This window comes from Pseudonaja textilis, chromosome 4 (genome assembly GCF_049901715.1).
Source record: "Pseudonaja textilis isolate UNSWEBS1 chromosome 4, rPseTex1.2, whole genome shotgun sequence".
Classification (NCBI taxonomy): domain Eukaryota; kingdom Metazoa; phylum Chordata; class Lepidosauria; order Squamata; family Elapidae; genus Pseudonaja; species Pseudonaja textilis.
Genome location: NC_141993.1, coordinates 18,511,825 through 18,532,804, shown reverse-complemented (window position 1 = coordinate 18,532,804; position 20,980 = coordinate 18,511,825). Strand labels below are relative to the sequence as shown.

The 20,980-nt window shown below is 44.8% G+C and overlaps 1 protein-coding gene across 4 annotated transcripts in view; it reads right to left on the bottom strand.

Annotated features, from left to right (window-relative positions):
• Positions 1 to 20,980, bottom strand: part of LRRC20 (leucine rich repeat containing 20) — a 77,558-nt gene that overhangs the window by 19,861 nt on the left and 36,717 nt on the right. For all 4 annotated transcript variants that reach the window (XM_087932335.1, XM_087932332.1, XM_087932334.1 and 1 more), the window contains exon 4: positions 1,539 to 1,706. In XM_087932335.1, the coding sequence (XP_087788461.1) occupies positions 1,539 to 1,706 (168 nt within the window). The remainder of the gene's footprint in view (positions 1 to 1,538; positions 1,707 to 20,980) is intronic.

Here is a 20,980-nt window from a genome sequence, read left to right as displayed (position 1 = left end):
ACTCTTGGGAGACCAAATTTGAAGCACCACATAGCCCTAGAGCACATATTGCAAGAAAAGGCAAGGACAGATAGATCAATCAGAGTTGTAATAAAGGATTTCATATTCCACCAGGGGTGGGATTCTACCGGTTCAGACTGATTCAGGTGAACCGTATGTTAACGTTACATCTGGTTCGCAGAACTGGTATTTCAACCAACCGGCTAGCCCCGCCCACCCCACCCCAGGAGTCTCCATGCGACGCAGGTAAGTGCAGGCTCTACATGAAGCCTCTGGGAGGGGAAAAAATGGGCCTTCTGGAAGTCCAGAAATAGCCCTGTTTCCAGCTTCCAGTAGGCCTCCAGAGGCCGGGGGAGGCTGTTTTTGCCCTCCCAGAGGCCCAGGGAAGGCCTCTAGATCCTTGGGTGGGCAAAAAATGGCCGTCCCAGAAGTCCGGAAACAGGCCTGTTTGCGGCTTCCGGTGGGCCTCCAGAGCCCAGGGGAGGCCATTTTCGCCCTCCCAGAGGCCAGGGGGAAGCCTCTGGACCCTTGGGAGGGCAAAAACTGCCTCTGCCAGGCTCTGGGGGCCCACCGGAAGCAGGAAACAGGAAGTTCTGGCAGTTCTGCCTACTCATTTTTGGAACTGAGGGAGACAAAGCAGGATCTGTCCCTGATCTGTCATCTTATGCTGTCCTCCCAATTTTATTTCCAGTTTGGAAAAGAAATAAAGAGACATAATAGAGAGCAATTTTGGAGTGTGCACTGAATTTGGCCCTGAATTTCTTGGTCTGTGATCTCTATGATACAGTATAAGGAACGGCAATTAATATAACCACCTCAATTTCTCTTCCCTGTTGGAGAAAATCAGAAACTTTAGCTAGTAGCATGCTTGAGTAACACCGAGCTTTGGGTTTTTTTTTAGCTACAGCCTTAAATGTGCCAGAAGTATGGTGTTGGGGAAGTCCGATGAAAATATGGAAACAGGTCGTGAGTGTATCAGTTGAGAATTTTCACTCAAGGCCCAAATGAGCAGGGTCAAATAGACGTATCCTAGACACATAGATGAACACCTTTGAGAAATGAAAGAACATTAGGTGAACATTCTTGAGAAGCCCGTAAAGTTGGCAAAAGTTAAAGAGGAGAAAATGATGGTGTGCAGCAAGGAGGATGAACTCCATTATGACAGTAATGAATGCACTGTTTTGTCTTCCCAGAGTAGCCAATATTCTTGGATTTCCTAAACAGTCCCCAATTAAAGTACTAACCACAACTGCCAAGCGCTAGTTTCCACGCTCTGACAAGATTAGCACAGTGAGGCACACACCAGGGGAGATTGTACTTTTAAACAGCAATATCGTGAGATAAAAAATCTATCATGTTATGTATGAAAACCATAACCTTAGTATAAGTTTTGGGACGTGCATGGTTAAATGAAAAGTCAAACAATATCTACCTGCAAAGAAAAAAAACTATAAATTTTAAACATCGAGGACAAAAATCTATCTAGTATTTTGTTTGAACAAAGAGACACTTGAATGCACAGCTACATATTTTTTTACCTGTAATCTCATTCTCTTCAAGGTTGATCATTTCAAGAGCCTGCAAAGAAGTCAGCTGGTCAGGAAAAGTATGAAATTTGTTCCTGGACAGGTTGATATTTCTCAGGTGTAACAGGGTTCGGACCTCTTCTGGCAGGTGATGAATATAATTCCCTTCCAGATTAAGTTCTGCAGTTGGACAGGATGGACAAACAATAAAAATGCAAACTGACTCTTACAATCATTCACCCATTTTTTTTTTACTTCAGGCAATATTCCTATTTTTAATTATAATGGGAGAAAGATAATAAAGAAAAATAGGTATCTACAAAGATTTTGGGTTCATTTCACCCAGGAGTTGTATAGCAAACAGATCTCATTTTAGGTATATTTATGAAGAAATATTGAAATTTCAAAAGGTATCACAAACTTTAAAACATTGTAGAAGGCTTCATTTATGGATGTTTAGAAGGACTGCCTATTCCAAAAATTTCATATAGTAAAATATATGTGGGGGTGCACAAAGGGAGGCTCAGCCAATCTCATTGTATACATGTTGTATTCTGACAATAAAAGTAATAATAATAAAATCTTGGAAGATAACACACTCTCTTTTTAATATTCTAGAAAAGAATATTCTTTCTAATCAGAAATCTATGTAATTACTGTAGGTAATTTTTCACAATAAATACAATGCCTATAATACATTGCTTAAAACAAAGGATCTTTGGTCCTCTCTGAGTTTGCTTGATTTCTTGCAAATGTTTCATTACACAAACTAGGTAACACCATTAGTGCTTGAAGCATTCATAATCGGACATTACTTTGAAGGATGTAATGTACTGTTCTAAACCCATTACCCGTCAACCATTTTAGAAGTGCAATTGATGTAAAAAAATTAATGGGAGTGTCTTTCTGTCTGCATATTTGGAAAGTTGTATATTTTTAGATAACAGATAGCTTCTGCCTTTGGGGAATCAACCATCAACCTTAAAGGATCAAGCAGTCATAAAATATGCTGCAGACCACCCTTGGTAGAATGGCCATAAAGGGCTTGAGAAGGTATTCTGATGCCGTCATGTATCTACACCTACGGAGATCAGAACAGTCCAAGCAAATTCCTTATGACACTCTGTTGAAGTCAGAATGGGATTCTGAAAAAAACAATGTAGAAACAGAATAAAATGTTTTTGAGCTTTGGTATTAGGGAAATCTTCTGAGAATATTGTGGACTCCCATGAAAACAAATCAATATATCATTGAAAAAATCAACTCAGAGTTCTCACTGGAGGCACAAATTATTCTCCTTCAGACACATTATGTGAAAACCTAACTCTCTGGAAAAGCCTCTAAAAATGGGAAAGGTGGAATGAAAGTGGAAGATGACAAGCAGCTGCAGAGTAGATGGTTATGATTACAGTAGTGATGGATTCATTATTGGAAGTCAAAGAAAGACCAAGTAGGGACCTTTTGTCATGGTGAAGGTATCATCACCAAGAGTTGACATTAATTTGAGGGTGCATAATCAAAAATAATTCAAACTGGAAGGATCACAGATGTTTTAGTTGTTATGGTCCTTCAAGGATGACCTGAACTCATGGTGGCTAAGGAAATAGATCCCTGGAATTTTCAACATTTTTCTAAAATGACTTGCCAACATCTTTTTCCTAGAGCTTAGAGAGAATGACTGTGTGATGACCCAGGGCATGGCACAAAAGCAACAAAGTCACAAAAGTAGGTAAAGTCCCTTTAATTCCTCCAACTTGGCCTCCAAAGTCCAGTTATCATCGGCTGGAGGAAAAACTCTCCCAAGAACAGTTTTTAAAGGGAGGAAATTCAGTTCGAACCCAAAGTACATATAAATTATGAATAAAAACGAACACAAACCATGCTGCAGCAATTAACGAGACAGGGCAGGATAAGGAATTGCAGAACTCAAAAGATAATGAAACACATACAGTTGGGAGGACGCCAGAACCCAGATAGGACTTGACAAACAAAGATAATGCACACTTTGCTTCCAGCAAGGTTCTGTGCGCAAACACCCTCTTTATCCTGTTTCCCCAGCTGCAGCTAATGAAGGGAATCAGGGCTTTTTTCTCCCCAGTAACCCATGTTGCTCCCTTATCTGTTCTTCCCTGCGTGCCCTAGGATGAAGAGAGGGGGGCTGGGTTTTCCTCTGAATACCTAGCCAGACTGTGCCCTTCCCCAGTTTCCTCCACAACCACCGGAGCCACACTCCCACTCCCTGTCAGCTGTTCGACCTCCCTCTCGGAATCAGACTCCAACAGGGGCATGAAAGACTGTCCCGGTGTCCCTTAGCCAGATTTGGCACCATAAGAACTTTTTAAAATTTGTTCACAACCCTTTAATCCCTTTATTCAGGGTGAAGTCAGGGCAACTGAATGAAGCTGAGCATTTACTAGCCCATGCTCTTCCTGACACCTATGCCAAGTTCACAGCAGATATTTTCTCTTTGTGCTCTGATAGAAAAATGACAGCCAACCTTCTCAGTGGCATAAATGGATGTGGTAAGGAAAGCTCTCACTAAAGCACAACCAAAATATTTAGAGTTAGAAACATTAAAATATGCTTTTCCGATAGTCCTCGACTTACAACCCGTCACTTAGTGATTGTAACAATGGACCCTCCCCCCAAATAATCCAATTTTTGAAATTATGATTGCTATACACAATCACATGATCACATATTGGGCCAAAAACAGCCCCCCAAAATGGCCTGAAAACTGCCAAAAAGCAAGCTGAAAAATAGGCAGGGGCGGGGCCAGCCAGTGGTGGGATTAGCCCCAACCGGCTGAATCCTACCTCTACCTTTGAGGGGAATGGCCGGAAGCCAGGGCTAGTTGTGATGAATGACGTCACCCACCCAGTCACATGACCAACCGGCCACACCTACCCAGCCAGAGAACCGGTTAAGTTATTCCAAGCCCACCACTGCTTCTATCAAAAGCCATCATATCATTTCTATATACTGTATTTCCATATATTTATTATCAAGTGAAATACCATCACTCAGACCAGAGATCTGACATTATCATCTAATATAAAGACTTGTTTAGGCAAGTTAATCTTGCTTTTTAAAATCTTCATCTGCCATTAGACAGCAGACCACATCAACATTCAGTGCTTGTGTGGTGCAATAGAAGGGACAAGAATTATGAGTGCTTGTCCTTAGGTAAAATTAAACATCATCTCTCTCATCATTCTCTGCTCCCATTCAAAAGAGATGGCATTACCCTCTGTTCTAAAAGTGAAGTGGAGGTAGCACATAGCAATGACTTGGTGCCAGAGGATGGGACCCAATTTATACTCTGAAATTTTATACATCTACTTAAATGTGACCCCAAGAGCCATATCAAAAATCTCTGTTTCCAAAATTGCTGTAGGGTTGCAATTTTACCAAAGTGGAACACAGGAGTAAATGTATTCTATTAAATGTAATACATGAAAGGGTTGGGTCAAAGCACTGGATCCATATAGTCCTTCAAGAAAACCTTTTTCTGACAACTGCACACTCCTGGTGCAAAAAGACCGCAATCCACAGTTGATCCTGAACAAATTCTCAGTTGCTGCTATGTTCTTCAGCCTATCAGCCTGAATAAGACTGAAGTATTTTATTAACCTACGTCAAATACCAACCCTAGAGAACCAAAAATAACAGTTGATGTCACCCAGCTGACAAATGTAAACAGCTTCAAATACTTGTGAAGCATCATCTTTAGTGATGGCTCTTTGGAGAAAGAAATTGACTCATCAGCAAGGCCAGCCAAACTTTGGGGCTGCTGCATGCCACAGTATTCAGACAACACAACCTCCACATGTCACAACGCTGAAAGTCTACAGATCTATAGTTATTTCTTCTTTCCTTTATGGAGGTGAATCCTGGATGGCGACTCATCAAAAACTAGTGAAATTTCACATGCAGGCTGTCCATTCCATCTTTGGCATTCATTGAGAATATTGTTCCTCCAATCATGCCTCCTTCGATTATTGAGTCCCTGATCATCAGAGCTCAAATATGGTGGGTGGGACATGTCATTAGAATGGATGGCCATCATATGCCTCACTAGTTGCTCTGTGGTGAACTAGAAATCAGAAAGACCTTGAGGTCATCCGCCCAAGCACTACAAAAATGCTGCGAAGGAAACCCTACATCAATGTGACAGTCAACCAAGGGAATTAGAAGCGATGGCTGCCAACAGAACCCACTGGTAAGTCCTATACCATGAAGCCAGAATCAACTTCAGAGACAGGCATCACCAAAAACTGATGGAACCCCATGAGTGGTGTCACAGAATAATACCCAAAGTTATGTACAATGGACTTTGACTGTCTCCATTATGCTAGTCTCTGCACTTCAGACTGTGAATCTTGGGGTCCACAGATGAACTACACAACAGTGTCTTCTTTGAAGCCAAAGGACTACCTATTATTACATGAAATGAAATGGAATGAAATACATGTTTATGCTTAAAGGTATTTTCTGGTTTTAATAGTTTAGAGTTTAGACCAAGGAATGTGTGCACAAGTGCCACACACAAAAAGATTGGGCGAAGTTTCTATCACACCATCATGGATGCCATCTTGACTTTTTTGACCACTGCCTGCAGACTCCCTAAGTATTTTTTTTCAATTCATCTTCCATTTTTTTATTTTGCCTGTTGTCCCTGGATTATCAAGCTCATTTGTTAATTTTGTCTACATATACCAATTTTCCAACTTTTAAATTTTGCTATTACATAAAGGACCTGTTTTCCCTTTGGATGCTATTTGTCAAAAATGGTTCGGAGCCAAGACTGAAAAAAGAGAGGAAAACTGTTCCATCTCTTCAATTGCTTCAGAATTAATTGACAGGATCTGGAAGGAAAGTTTAGGAATAACTGAAGCAGAAATAAACATCTTTCAGAAAACGGCAACTTCTGAAAAGATAAATAGAATATCTTTTAGTTAGAAATATTGCGTAAGATTATTATTTTTATTTTGTTTCATGTTGAATATTTTGTCTCTGGTATTTAAATAATCTATACAATTCAGTAATTCTGTGGTTTACACAAACTGGCACTTTTCCAGGGCAGAATTCCCCTTAAATCTTACAATTTCTCTATATTTTTCCTGGGGAAGATTCTTTGAAGTAGTTCCCTGGGATTTGACTAACTCTGTTCTTTATATCCTTTGCTATGGAGTGGTTTTGTGTGACTGCTTAAAACTAAAAAGGGATCTTTACATTCTTACATTTCCTTTTTTAAAAAAAAATAAAGCTTGAATGTATTTATCTCTTGGGATATTAGCCTATCTCCTAAAAAGATGAGAAAGAAAAAGGGCTGATTTCCTTAGCCGCATGCCTTAACACTGCTGTTCCAGGAAAGCTCCTATATAATTTATTTCATTTTTTTTTAACTTTTCAATTTACCAGACAGTAGCACAGAACTTTTTCTCTCATAAGCCGGGTTCAGAAGAGGACACTAGATGGAGTATTGCCTAATAATTTAGGAGTCTGCAGCAAGAACTAGTAAGACATCTACTAAGGCAGAAGGTAAACCTCCTGTGGCCAAACCTTGATGCTACATTTCCGTTTTTCATGTAGGATGCCTGTTGCTATTGACCAAGGACAACAATATGGATGATTGGTGCACTTTGGGTGATAAATCCCATACAATAAGATTCCGATACTGATTTAGAATCAGACTAAAGCAGCAAAGTTTACACAAGGGATGAAAATTGGAAACTTTCTCCTTTGTTATAACATATATAACTTTTTAACTAGCTTTAAATAAGAACACTGGGCTAGATGAAAGGCAAAATGATTTTACAGAAGCCAAGCAGTTACCTTTGGAAAAACTGATAATCAGAGCATCAGAGCACCTGTTCTTATTGTTGCTTTATATGATCGCTATTCAAAGCAAGGGCCTCTAATCCAAGAGTTAACGTTTAATTATGAGCCATTCCTTTCATCTAATATCTCCTTCTAAAGTCATCTGAACTGGTGGCTTCCACCAGTTCTTTAACTTGTATTCAAAAATAATTCCTTTTCTTTAGCTTGGAACTTTTACACTTCAGCTTTGATCCAGGCTGAACATATTTCTACTTCTTTCACCATACATACTTTTATACACCCCTATTATATTTCCCTGAGTCACTTTTTTTCTAAGATAAAACATCCTCATCCTCCCCAGAGAGTTGCACCAGCTCTTTCATTATTTCAGTTGTTTCTTCTTGCATTTTATTCCAGTTCCATGTTATCTTAAATTAAGAAAACCTACAACTACTGTTCCTTTCCGCTGTATAAAAACTAACTGCGGGAAGAGATAGGAAACGATTTGCTCATTCTTCCAATCAAGAAAAACTCCCTGTGACACGACTGCAAATTGGAAAATTCCAAAAATTGCTTTTTAAAGAGCATACAAGCAGGAGTATCTAACAGAGTCCTGGGCTACATTTACCAACACAAGTCATGTTTTAAACCAGGGGTCTCCAACCTTGGTAACTTTGTGAACTTCAACTCCCAGAAACTGACTGAGGAATTATGGGAGTTGAAGTCCACAAGTCTTAAAGTTGCTAAGGTTGGAGACCCCTGGTTTAAACAGACGAGATGATAAATCCATACACTCAGCTATTTTTGACAAAGGGTGTATTAACCATCAACTACTTCATCAGACAAGCTTATTTCATTGTTATTTTTATTTTATTTATTTGTATCTCGCCTTTATTTTTTATTTTTTTACAAATAACTCAAGGCAGTGAACAAATCCAACACATCATCTCCTATTTTCCCCACAACAGCCATTTGAGTTGTGCTGAGAGAATGATTGGCTCAAGGTCACCCAGCTGGCTTTCGTGTCTAAGGTGGGACTAGAACTCATGACCTCCTGGTTTCTAGCTTGGTACCTTAATCATGAGACCAAACTAGCTCATGGTAGTACTTTACCAGATTGAAAAAAAATTCTTTTTTTTAAATTTTGAGAGGCTGATGGGTATTGATAGGATTTAAAGTTTTCTCAGGCTTTACAACATATTTCCCTACTCATTTTAAACATGCAAAATCTGTATATATCACAAAACCAGAAAGTGGAAACATGTGACACTGTGGGACAGCATGTAAGCCTAAATGCTATTGCTATTGCAAAATTTCTTGTTGTTAATAGTAAAGTCAATAGTAGTAGTTGAGAGTGAATGTAAGTGACTATTATGTCTTAAAAGCATCTGGCTAGAAATTGGGCGTTGGTCTTACCTGACACGCCATTTCTAGTCGAGCTGCGAGGATCATCCAGAGAGTGGGAGGTGCTCCAGTCTGCGTCTGTGTAGGCTGGGCTTAATCATTAGGGAACGCTCCGCCCTCTGTCACATGGTCCCTTGTAGCCTCCCAGTTTATGCCAAGTCGAGAGAGGAGGAAAGTCGTCTAACTCTCATCTAACTAGACCTAAAGTATCATTGGCTGAAACAAGGTTCCCCCAGACGGAAAAAATTAAAAAGGGTGGGGCTGGATGATCCTGGCAGCTCGACTAGAAATGGCGTGTCGGGTAAGACCAACGCCCATTCTCCCTCGAGCTGCTCGGATCATCCAGAAAGTGGGACATACCAAAGCTTGGCTGTCCTACGGGAGGGAATCCGTCTGGGGTGGAAGCTCCCCTGGGTCCTCAATGACCCGCTGGAGGACTCGTCTACCAAACGAGGCCTCAGCTGACGCAAAGATGTCAATCTTATAGTGCCTAATGAAAGGGAAGGGGGAAGCCCAAGTGGCGGCCCGACAGATGTCTGAGATTGGAGCCTGGGTGGCCCAGGCCGCAGAGGTGGCCGCACTCCTGGTGGAATGCGCCGTAACCCCACTGGGAACTGGCAAGGCCTGAGACGAATAAGCCTTGGCGATGGTGGCTCTGATCCATCGCCCGATGGTGGAAGGGGACACCTTGTGGCCTAAGGACTTGGGCTGGAAGGAGAGAAATAAAGACTCTGACCTTCTAAAGGGTTGTGTGCGGTTAATGTATATGCGGAGGGCCCGCCTGACATCTAGGGTGTGCCATTGTTTCTCCCTTTCCCGTGAAGGATTGGGACAAAAGTTCGGGAGTGTAAGCTCCTGAGCCCTGTGGAAGGCTGAATTGACCTTGGGCAAGAAGGTCGGGTCGGGGCGTAGAACCACCCGATCGGAATGGAAGATACAGAGGTCCTTTCTCACCGAAAGGGCAGCAATCTCCGAAATTCGGCGAGCCGAGGTAATTGCCACCAGGAATACTACTTTAAAGGTCAAAATTTGGAGAGAGGATTCTCTAATGGGTTCGAAAGGAGGTCTGGTGAGGGCCACCAGGACCTTGTTAAGGTCCCAAGTGGGGTACCGGTGCACAACAGGGGGACGGAGGTTAGTAGCCTCCCTTAGGAAGGCCCTGATACGGAGATGGTGAGAGAGGGGACCCAGATTGTCGCCGGAGACAACAGTTGAGAGGGCCGCTACCTGGCGTCTCAGAGTATTAGGTGAGAGACCTTTTTTGAGCCCATCCTGGAGAAAATTCAGAATCTGGGCCACTGAAGGCAAGAGCGGGTTGACCATGGATGAATGGCACCACCTGCAGAAGCTGACCCAGGTGGCATCGTATATCCGATTGGTTGAAGGCTGTCTGGCGGCCAGGATCGTGTTAATGACCTGGTCAGATAAATTCTCCTTCCTCAACTTTTCCCGCTCAACCTCCACACGGTTAGTTGGAGCCATTGGGGCTCCGGATGTTGAATGGGCCCCTGAGATAGGGAGATCCTGTCCGGAGGGATTCTCCACGGGGGAGACACCGAGAGGTTGCGGAGGTCTGCAAACCATGGTCGCCTGGGCCAGTAAGGGGCCACCAAAATCAGATCTGCCTTCTCCTGGATCAGTTTCTGAATGACCCTGGGAAGCAAAGCTAACGGGGGAAGGCATACAGGAGTCCGGGGGCCACGGACAGCGAAGTGCGTCGTGATTCTCGGCCCGGGGGAAGGGAATCTGGAGAAGAACCGAGGAGCTGGGTGTTGCAGGGGATGCAAGGAGGTCCACTAACGGGAGACCGAAGATCATGGTCACCTCCCTGAAAAGGGATGGATGAATGCGCCACTCGGACTGGTCCACGGTGGCCCTGCTTAACCAGTCCGCTCGGGTGTTTGAGGCCCCCGAAATGTGTCTCTGCCAACGGCAGAGTCTCTCGGCCTCTCTCATCAACCGAATAGACTGGGTTCCGCCTTGCCTGTTGACATGGGCCTTGGCGGTAACGTTGTCCGTGAGAATAAGGACGTGCCGCCCACGTACCTGAGGCAGGAAGTGGTGGAGGGCCAGGTGGATGGCGTGGAGCTCCAGCCAGTTTATGCTGCAGGCCCGCTCTGCATGGGACCATTTGCCCTGTGTTGTAAGGGACTGGAAGTGAGCGCCCCAGCCGCTCAGGCTGGCGTCTGTGGTGATGACGAGACGCTGGGGATCTTTGAAGAGATGACCCCTGTTGATGGCAGGGTTGGTCCACCAGAGGAGAGACGAGAGGACCTTTGGAGGTACCTTGATGGAGGATTTTGAGTTGCTTCTGCCGGACCTTTGAAACGGAAGCAGGAGCCACTGCAGGGACCTGGTATGAAGACGGGCCCAAGGAATAATAGAGATGCATGAAACCAGTTTTCCCAGTAATTTAGATAAATCTAACAGAGAAGCCCTCCTTGATCGGCGAATAACCTGAATTGAATTTTGAATACTCTGGAGCCTTTCCGGGAAAGGAACACTTTTTCCTGCACCGTGTCAATGATAGCCCCCAAGTGGGCAATTCGGGTAGAAGGGACCAGTTGGCTCTTTTTGGTTGACCAGGAAACCATGGGCGTGGAGGGCGGAGAGAGTAGTCTTGGTGTCCAGCTCTGCTTGGGATTGTGAATGGGACAGGATGAGGATATCATCCAGATAGCAGTGGAGACGGACCGGGCAGTCCCTTAAGCGAGCTGCCAGGACTGCGAGGATCTTAGTGAAAACTCTGGGAGTGGAGGCTAACCCAAAGGGAAGGGCCACATACTGAAAATGGTGGTGATTGTAACAGAATCTAAGGAATTTAGAGTGTGAAGGCCGAATTGGGATGTGGAGGTATGCCTCAGAGAGGTCTATAGAAGATAGCCAATCTCCTTGCCTGGTACCCTGCAAAATGGATTGGAGGGTGTGCATTTTGAATTTGCGGGGGTTTAGGAAGCGGTTGAGCCGTTTGAGGTCCAGGATAGCCCTCCATCCCCCCGAGGACTTGGGAACCATGAAGAGGTGGGAATAGAAACCCTGCCCTCGCTGAGAGGGGGGAACTGGCTGGATGGCCTGGATGGAGAGTAAGTGATGGATGGCCGCATCCATTAATTTGCGTTTGGAGGGGTCCCTAGAGGGGGGAGATGACATGAAGAACTCGGGAGGTTGAGAGTTGAACTCCAGAGCGAGTCCAAACCTGATGGAGTCCCTGACCCATTTGTCGGAAGTGGTAGAATCCCACAGGTCGGCGAAATGCCTCAGCCGACCACCAATGGGGGGGAAAAGACAGGATTCATTTGGAGCGCCGGAAGGGTCTCCCCACGGAACCCCTGAAGGGACGCTTAAATCCTCCGCCCCTCCTATTTCGATCGCTCGGGTTGGAACGATCCTGGGAATATGATGCTCTATACGAGGGAGGTCTCGGGTACCTGGGGGGGAAGGGGGACTGGTAGAAGGACCGGGAGGATCCTCTTCGAAAGGTCTGAGGGGCTCGGGAGTCAGGCCTCCGAAAAAGAGGAGGAAGGAATTTCTTCTTTCCCCTAGTTTCGGCCAAGAGAGGGTCCAGGGCCGGCCCAAAGAGCTTCTCCCCTTTAATGGGGGCGGATGCCAGCTTGACCTTGTTCTTCACGTCCGCCTGCCATGGTTTGAGCCAGAGCAGGCGGCGGGCAGTGACCTGGGATGCTAACGCCCGGGAGGCGAATTTAACCGAATGGTACGTGGCGTCCGCTGAGAACTCTGCCGCCGCTGTGATTTTGGCAATGTCCTGCAGCGCCCGTGTATTGGATGGAGGGATGTGGGCCTTCAGTTGACGGAGCCACCGGATAGAGGACCTGGTAAAGAAGGAGGCTGCGGTGGCCGATCTAATTGCCCAGGCGTCGGCTAGATGAGCCCGCCGCAAGGCCAATTCAGACCTCCTATCCTCGGGTTTGAGGGCCTCCAGTGGGTCACTCGGGGAGGAGGAAGAGGCGAGACCAACAATGGGCTCGTCCACCTCCGGGGTATTGAGGAGGGAGCAGAAATCCGGTTCGAGGTTAAAGAACCTCTTATCCTGTGTGGATGGGGCCGGAGGAGCCCCCGTAAAACCCAGTTGGTTGGAAACCAGATCGTGGAAAATGGGAGGAGCGGGAATCACATCCTCGGCCACCACGGGCTGTTTGAACATTGCGTCCTCCGGTTCCTCCCCAGAGGAGTGGGGGACAGGGGGAAGTTGAGTGGCCAGGCCCGAGGTGTTCTTGGCCTTAAACAAGATGGATTTAAACATGTGGGGCTTGAATAACCCCACAAAGGAAGGCTGGACGGGGGTAAGGCCCTCGTCCTCCGACAACTCTGCTTCCATCGGGTCTAAATCTGAAAAGGGTTCCCCATGGAAGGTGGATCCCCATTCAAGGTGCTCCTCCTCCTCCCTGTATTGGTCTAAAATTTCCATTCCCTCCTCCGGTTCCCTTTCTGGAAGAGGGCTGGCCCCCCGGGAGGGTACCTGACCAGGAGCAGGGTCCAGGGCGGGCATGGACCTAGTTGGCACCGGTTCTTGCACGGGAACTGTCTGAGGAAGGCTTGATCCGGCCATCTGCTGCATGCCTTGAGCTATCCCCTGTTGAATAGCCTGCTCCATCCAAGTTCTCATGTACTCAGGCATCTCGATCATGGGTGGGTCCTCCTGTCTAAGGCCAGCGGCCGTGGGAGTGAAGGTTGCTTCAGGCATCCAGCTGGTAGCTGGTCCAGGGTCGTGAGACTCCTGGGATGAGCTGTGCCTGGAGAGAGGGGAACAAACTGGAGGGGGGTGCCTGGAAGTAGAAGGGGCGGCTGGGGGTGATGGTTGAGTCACCCTAGAGCGCCTATCGAACTCCCTCTCTAGTGCCTTATGACGCCTTAAAGCGTCCCTTTGAGAGGCCTTAGAAGTCTCCTGAGAGGTTTCCTTAGCCTGTCTGCGCACACGATGGGACTTAGATTTCGCCTTCAAAGAATGGCGGGAGTTAGGGTTATCATCTGCCATGGTAAAACAACAGAAATATCAAAATGAATATATAGAAATATATATATATGTGTGTGTGTGTACAGGCGGTTGGCACGCCTAGGATACGACCTGGGTAAGGCCGGGTATCCAGAAACTGGCCCGCGCCCCCTTTTGGAATTTGCAATGAATAATCTGAAAATATGACCAAAAAAGTTTTTTTTTTTTTTTTAAACTGCCACAGATATAGACTTTTAATGTACAATTCTATCCCACCAGGATAAGGATCCAGGAAAAACACACTGCAGCGGCAGTGATGGAAGCTAGGTCTCTCTAAGCAAATCTGAGAGAGAAAAAATGCCAATTGAATGAGATTGGATTACCAATGTAAGGAAATATGAAGATATTCTGTATTAGACTGAATAACAACCTGGCAGTTGGTAAAAGGAAGAGAAGCCAATCAGCCAAATCAACGCCAGCAATACAAGGCCTCAGGCAGCTTGCCCCCCTCAGGGAGGGAGTGGCTGCTTTTCTAATTCCCCACCCTGAGATCTGCTGCGGAAGCCAACACTTACACCAACCATTAACAGAGTAAAGAGTAAAAACAGCTTTCTTTTTCCCTCTGGGAGAGGGAGATAGAGAGATCAACCCTACTAGGCCTGGGAGCCTAAGCCTAGGGCCAGCAGAACGTCGCAGCAATAGGAGGCCTGCAAAATGTCGCCCGGCCACGAGGCAGCACCCAAAATGGCGGCCGCCTTGAAATCGAAAGTGAAAGGCAAAGCGGGCGGCTCAGGGTGGGTGCATCCTGCAAGCCACGAGGGCGAGGACACTGAAATTGGCGTTAGTGGGGGGAAAACCAGAATAAAAAAGGCTCCAGACCTTAGAAAGGCACCAGGACAGCAAGGCAGGAAAAAAGAAATAAACGGCAGGGGGTGGGGGTGGGGGGTGTTAGCACTAAGTGCTGCTAAGCTGCCCGCCCAGCCCCCTGGGGGCGAAAAACGCACACCCCTAAGTCTCAAGACACCCCCAGATGCGCAGAGGCTAAGGGAATAATAAGCTTAAATCAAACCTGAACTGAAATATTATCCTGCTTGAATCAGCCAAAGAGTGGGAAGCACAATCAAAACACACAGCCTAACTCTGCAAAGGCTGGGCATAAACTGGGAGGCTACAAGGGACCATGTGACAGAGGGCGGAGCGTTCCCTAATGATTAAGCCCAGCCTACACAGACGCAGACTGGAGCACCTCCCACTCTCTGGATGATCCGAGCAGCTCGAGGGAGAACAGCAGACCATGAATTCTAGTTCTGACTTAAGACACAAACCAGCTGGGTCACCTTGGACTAATCACTATCTCTCAGTCCTAGGAAACAGGCAATATTAAATCCAGTAGAAGAGAATATTTATAGTTCAGGGTTCAACTGTAGAATCTTTGGGTGCTTTCTGAGCTTGGTTGTTTTCTTGCAGACATTTTATTACCCAACCAGATAACCTCAATAGCACTGATGTTGTTATCCAGTTGGGTAGTGAAATATCTACAAGAAAACGTCTATGGAGATTCTCAGTCATCCGGGTCATGGTTGTCTCAAAGGTGCTTTTTCAAGAGGCAACTGGACTTTCTGGTTTTTCTTTGAATGAAGACATTTTGCTTCTCATCCAAGAAGCTTCAGCTCTGAAAGAAAACAACCAAGCTCACAGAGCATCAAGGACCCCATGGCAAATTACTTTGAAAAAAGCTTGTCAAGAATACTAAAGGGACTAATTCAGGCAGTCATAAACTGACTCAGATGTATTGTGGTGGAATGTAATCTGGATTCCCAGGAGGAAAGGGCTCCATTCCAGAGGAGCAAGAGACAGACAAGTTTAGACAGTTTGGTTGGGAGGAAGAGGGTCAAGATAGATCCTCTCTAGAGGTCCTCACAGGACATCTGTAATGATGCAAATCGTTTGCTTTAGTTTGGCAAGATTTTTGCTGATGGATGAGGAACAATAAAGGAAACTGCTTTCAAGTAATTCAGCTTGCCTTTCATGGTTTTTGGAGCCTGCCGGGACACACACAAAAGAATTTCTTCTTCAGCTTGGCAGGCTGATTAAACAGAAGGAAGGGCCATATGTGTTGGCAAAATACTTTCTTCTCACCCTGAAAAAATAGCAGTGATTGTCATAGTCAAGGCATATTATAATTTTAGAATCTGCAATTCAATAAATTCTAGTTTTTGTGCCATTGACAAAGAAGCGATGCAACAAGAATTTCGCGTAGCCACTTCCTCTCTCTGAATATTTCAGATGTCTGAAGTACATAAAACCCCCTATCTTGATAAAGATGATTTCTCTATTAAAATTTATAATGTCTTGCTTAGTGACAGAGGCTGCAGTTGCAATTGTGGTGGTAAGTCAAAGACCCACCAAATTTACAACAGCACCATAGTTCTAGTGAATAGAATCAGCCTTGCTCAAAATATGCTATTTCAGAGTAAAAAATACAAATAAAAATACAAATGTTTGTGTCCATGAGTACTTGTGCAGGTAGTCCTGCACAAATGCTCATTCTCAACAGTTGTTCAGCAACTGTCCAAAATGATGTGCTGAACGAAGGGGCTTATGACTAATCCCTGAAATTACAGCCATTACAATCATGCGTTTGTGCATGCCATTACAGCATGCACAAACACATGATTGTAATCTGGGCTCTCTATCTGTATTTCCACCGGGTTGCCAACTGTCCCATGATCATAGGATTATCATTTGTAATCTTCCCTGCTGGCTTCCCCAGAAAGGAAATGGGGAAGCCAGCTAAGAAAGCCCCATGCCAAAATACACAAAGAATTTTCAGCCCCAGAGGATTTCAGCCCCAGAAGGAGGTGGCTTCCAAAATTCAAGTGGTCCTGAGGCTCTTCTGCACCCTCCCCCACTTCTCCACACACAAGCCTGCTCCAACCCCCCACCCTGTAGGACCTGGAGCTTGCAACTTCCATTTAAATCAATTTGATTGTGGGAAGGTGGCAGGAAGTTGTCTAACAACTGGGGCACTCTGAAACACCGGCAACCAGGACCGCCTGGATTGCTGTTGCTAAGCAAAGTGGTTTACATCCGCATCACTTAGTGACGACAATCCCAGTCCCAACTGGTACTATAGGTTGAGGATTATCTGTACGTGCATAGCCCAAAAAGTTGAAACATTTGAAGTTAATTTTTAAAAATTATCAAAAATTATCCTCGTGGTGCCTAGAAAACAACCTGCACCTGAACATCAACAAGACAAAGAAGATGGTATTAGATTTCCGGAAGAAGAGAGAGGGGAACCCGCCCACTTTACATTGAGGGGGGCTGTGTGGAGAGAGTTTCCTCATTTAAATTCCTGGACATCTATCTCAGCAAAGATCTTTCCTGGAAAATCAACACAACCCAGGTGGCCAGATGACCTCCACTATAGAAAGCATCCTCTCATATTGCATTACGGTGTGGCATGCTGGCTTGACAGCCGCAGATAGAAAGACCATTACAGAGGGTGGTGAGCACAGCACAAAACATTGTGGGCTGTTCCCTGATACCACTAGATGACATCGCCAGGGCTCGCTTCCTTAGAAGAGTGAGGAAAATCCTCAGGGACGACTCACACCCTGGTCAGCACCTCTTCACTCTCCTACTCTTGGAGATATAGAAGCAAAGCCAGCCGCAACAACAGACTGTGATGACCCAGAGCATAACGCAAACGTAACAAAATCCAAAACGTAAACAAATGTCCTTTAATGCCTCCAATTTGGCCTCACTGCCCAATAATACTCAACTGGAGATAAAACGTACTCAAAAATAATCTTCAAAAGAAAGCAACACACTTTGAATTTAATGAGCAGATAGAGGTGAAATAAAAAAACCAAACAAACTACAATGATGAAATTTCCACAACGGAACAAGAGAAGTATTTACCAAATTCAAGGAGAGAACAAGGCACCGTCTGTTGGAAGGACACCAACCAAGATAACTTCAGACCAAAATAAAATTCAAGGAGATAACAAGGCATGGTCTGTTGGAAGGACGACAACCAAGATAACTTCAGACCAAAATAAAACATGCTTTGTTTCCAGAGTTTACCAATATGCAGGTCCAAACTCTTATTCAGTTCTCACACCTGCATCCCATGAAGGGGATCAAGGCCCTCTCCTCCCGAGAAGACCATGTCTCTCCCTTATCCTCTCCTCCCTGCGTGCCCTAAGATGGATAGGGGATGGGCCTGGGTCCTCCTCTGACTGCTTAGCCGGCCTCTGCCCTTCCCCAGCCTCCTCCACAACCTCTGAAGCCACACTTCCACTCCTTGTTGGCTGTTCCTCCTTTCCCTCAGAGTCAGTCTCCACCAGGGGCATGACACAGGCTGAAGAACGGTTTCTACCCATGGGCTGTCAGATTTCTGAATGGAAAATAACTTCATGTCAACATAGTATGACAGATTTGATTAGGGACTTCTGTCCTCACTGTGAGTTGTGTTGGAGTATGTATGTGCATGAAGGGAGGCTCAGCAAATCTCATTGTACACATGCTGTACTCTGACAATAAAGGTAATAATAATAATAAGCTAAGCCTTTTTGTAATTCCTGCATCCATTTTATCAAACGAATGCCCTTTATATATGTTCCTATTATTCTTAGCAGGGCCTCCAAAGGTTATTTAGGCTTGGAATAATGGAAGATTTGGTTAAAAGTAGAATATTCAGTGAACTCATAGATCCTTGTTCCTTTGGTAGAATTACTACAGTATTAAGGTTAATGGCTTCCATAACGTTACAGCTTTTTCACCCCATTTGCTATGATGTTTCCAGACACTGACCAAAAATCTCTATTATGTCTGCAAAATGAAGTCTCGGAGATAAGTGCACTTTTATAATGTAAAAAATTTGGAAGTGCTACATTATTTCCACTGCAAAAGCTTTTTTCAAACAATTCTGGGAAGGGTCAGCTAACTTGAGATATAATGACTGTAATTGTTCCAAAACTAATTAATGAGATTAATTCAAGAAAGGACAAGGGAGTTATTGGTCTGGTGGTTCTGTACTCTACCTCATGCCTTTAAAAGCCAGGGTGTATGTCTGCTAAATATCCTTTGCTGTGAAGAAGTAATTTAGACAATTAGATAAAAGAAGGAGAATGTCTACCTGACATGTATTATTGAGACCTGGCTGGGCCCGGGAACGGGAGTGTGGTGTGTAGAGGGTGTTGCCCTCTCTGAAATATGCTCTGCCAAGCTCAGGGTTTAGCCCCAGACAAGGCCCTACTGCAAGGGAGCAAGGGGTAACGGTTATCATCCAGAAACTTCTGGTACCCCTCAGGGGTGCTCTTCCATAATTGCTAGTTGTGGAATTCTGTTCCTGAAGTTAGGCTCACAGGGGCAATTGAGATTGTTGCTACTATACCAGCCTCCCTGATGGGTACCGACTTCCCTGTCTGAGCTGCAGGAGGCCATCTCAGGATTGGCTTGGAGATTCATAGTTCTTAGGGACACTTCAATTTGCCATCCCTGGAGCAGACCTTTCGGGAAGCTCAGGAGTTCGTGGCCTTCATGACAGCCATGGGCCTCTCCCAGGCCACTCATGGCCCAGCTCGGGACTGTGGCCTCACTCTGGATATGGTTTTCTTGTAGAAGTGGCTCTGAGGCAAGAGCTGATTTGGGGCTATTTTCTGTCTTGGTCGGATAGCATCCTGATGACTTTTCTGAAGTTCTCTTATTCTACCCATTCCACAGCAAGGCTGGACCCATTTGATTGGTCTGCGCTCAGAACTGATGGAGCCAATTGGGTTCCAAAGACAGCTGGGGGAAATACCTGCTGATTTGCTCCACGATCCTGTGGAAGTCCTAAGGGCTGCCTGGAATAGGAAGATGGCCAGGGCCTTGGAAGGATAATGCCTGTGTGGCCTGTCTTGGCCCATCATTCTCATTACTCCCCATCCTTCACAGAGGAGACAACTGAAAAGGGTCAAGAGATACCTACAGCACCGCTGCAGGAAAACAAATAATGAATTTGACCAAATCATGAGTTAGAGATGCTATTAAGATATATACCTTGTGGTGGTAAGAGTAGTGAAGGGTCAATACTTCTCCACTCTTCCTGCATCCACAGAAGTCCAGCAGCTCTCTACAGGGTCACCTGGACTCTCCTTGGGAAAGGATGTCCAAATCTATTCTCAGCTGGATGCCAAGTGTGAGACAAGTCCTATGGAGATGCCCAGGGAGTGGACTCTGGATCTCTTGGACCTGAAGAATTGGACAGGGTTCTCCAGAATGTACATGCCCCACCTGTGTGCTAGATCCATGCCCCTTCTGGCTGGTTAAGGCTACCCAGGAGGGATCAGCAAGGTGGGCACACGTCTTTAACTTGACTGCCACTTTAAATGTACGCTAATCGGCATACATTAAAATGAAATTTCATTGCATACAACTCTCAAGGGGTCACTACCTCCAATATATACTACATAAACATGATCAATCAATCAATATGCAATTAATTATAAAAAAAAACTATGTCCCTCAAAGAATTCATCTTTATTAGAGGGGATGTTCCTGGCTGGATTTAAAGAGGCTCTGGTACATCTCCTCCCGCCTTCACTGGATCACATCATTCTGGACAATTTTCCCCCAGTCTCCCAACTTTCATTTTTTAGAGAAGATGGTTGACAAGGTAGTGATGTTGCCACTCTAGAAGATCCCAGAGGAAAACAGATTAACTGGTCCCTTTTCAGTCAGGTTTCAGGCCCAAATAGGGGACAGAAACAGTATTGCCATTACTTATGGATGAAGAACAAGATGGCGGCGAGCAGTTTTTAAATAAAAATAATAATGACAAACTATTTTATTTAGTTAGCTGTTTAATTTTTTCCTGCCTCAATCAAAATACACTTGTTGAATTCCAATTTCCCTAAAACATCTATGCTATAAAATAATCAACCCCAAAGAAAGAATTTTAAAAGTAACACAACTACCGTCAAACTAATCTGAAGAAAAATCACAAAAATCAAACTATCAAAAAATATAGTTGATACTTTGATGATGATATTCATAGTTCAAAAGCTCTCCTAAATGGGTTTCTTTTCAATAATTTCTGAAAACCCGGTAAGTCAGATGCTTATTCGAAAAGTCAGAAAAAAATACAGCTCTTGCGAGCATCCATTTTTCTTTCCTTGCTAAGTATGGAACTATTGACCGATTCTTCTGGGACTTTCATTTCAGTGGGATGATAATGGATGGAGAAGATTGATGAGAAGAGGTTGAGCCAATTACCAGTGTTTGC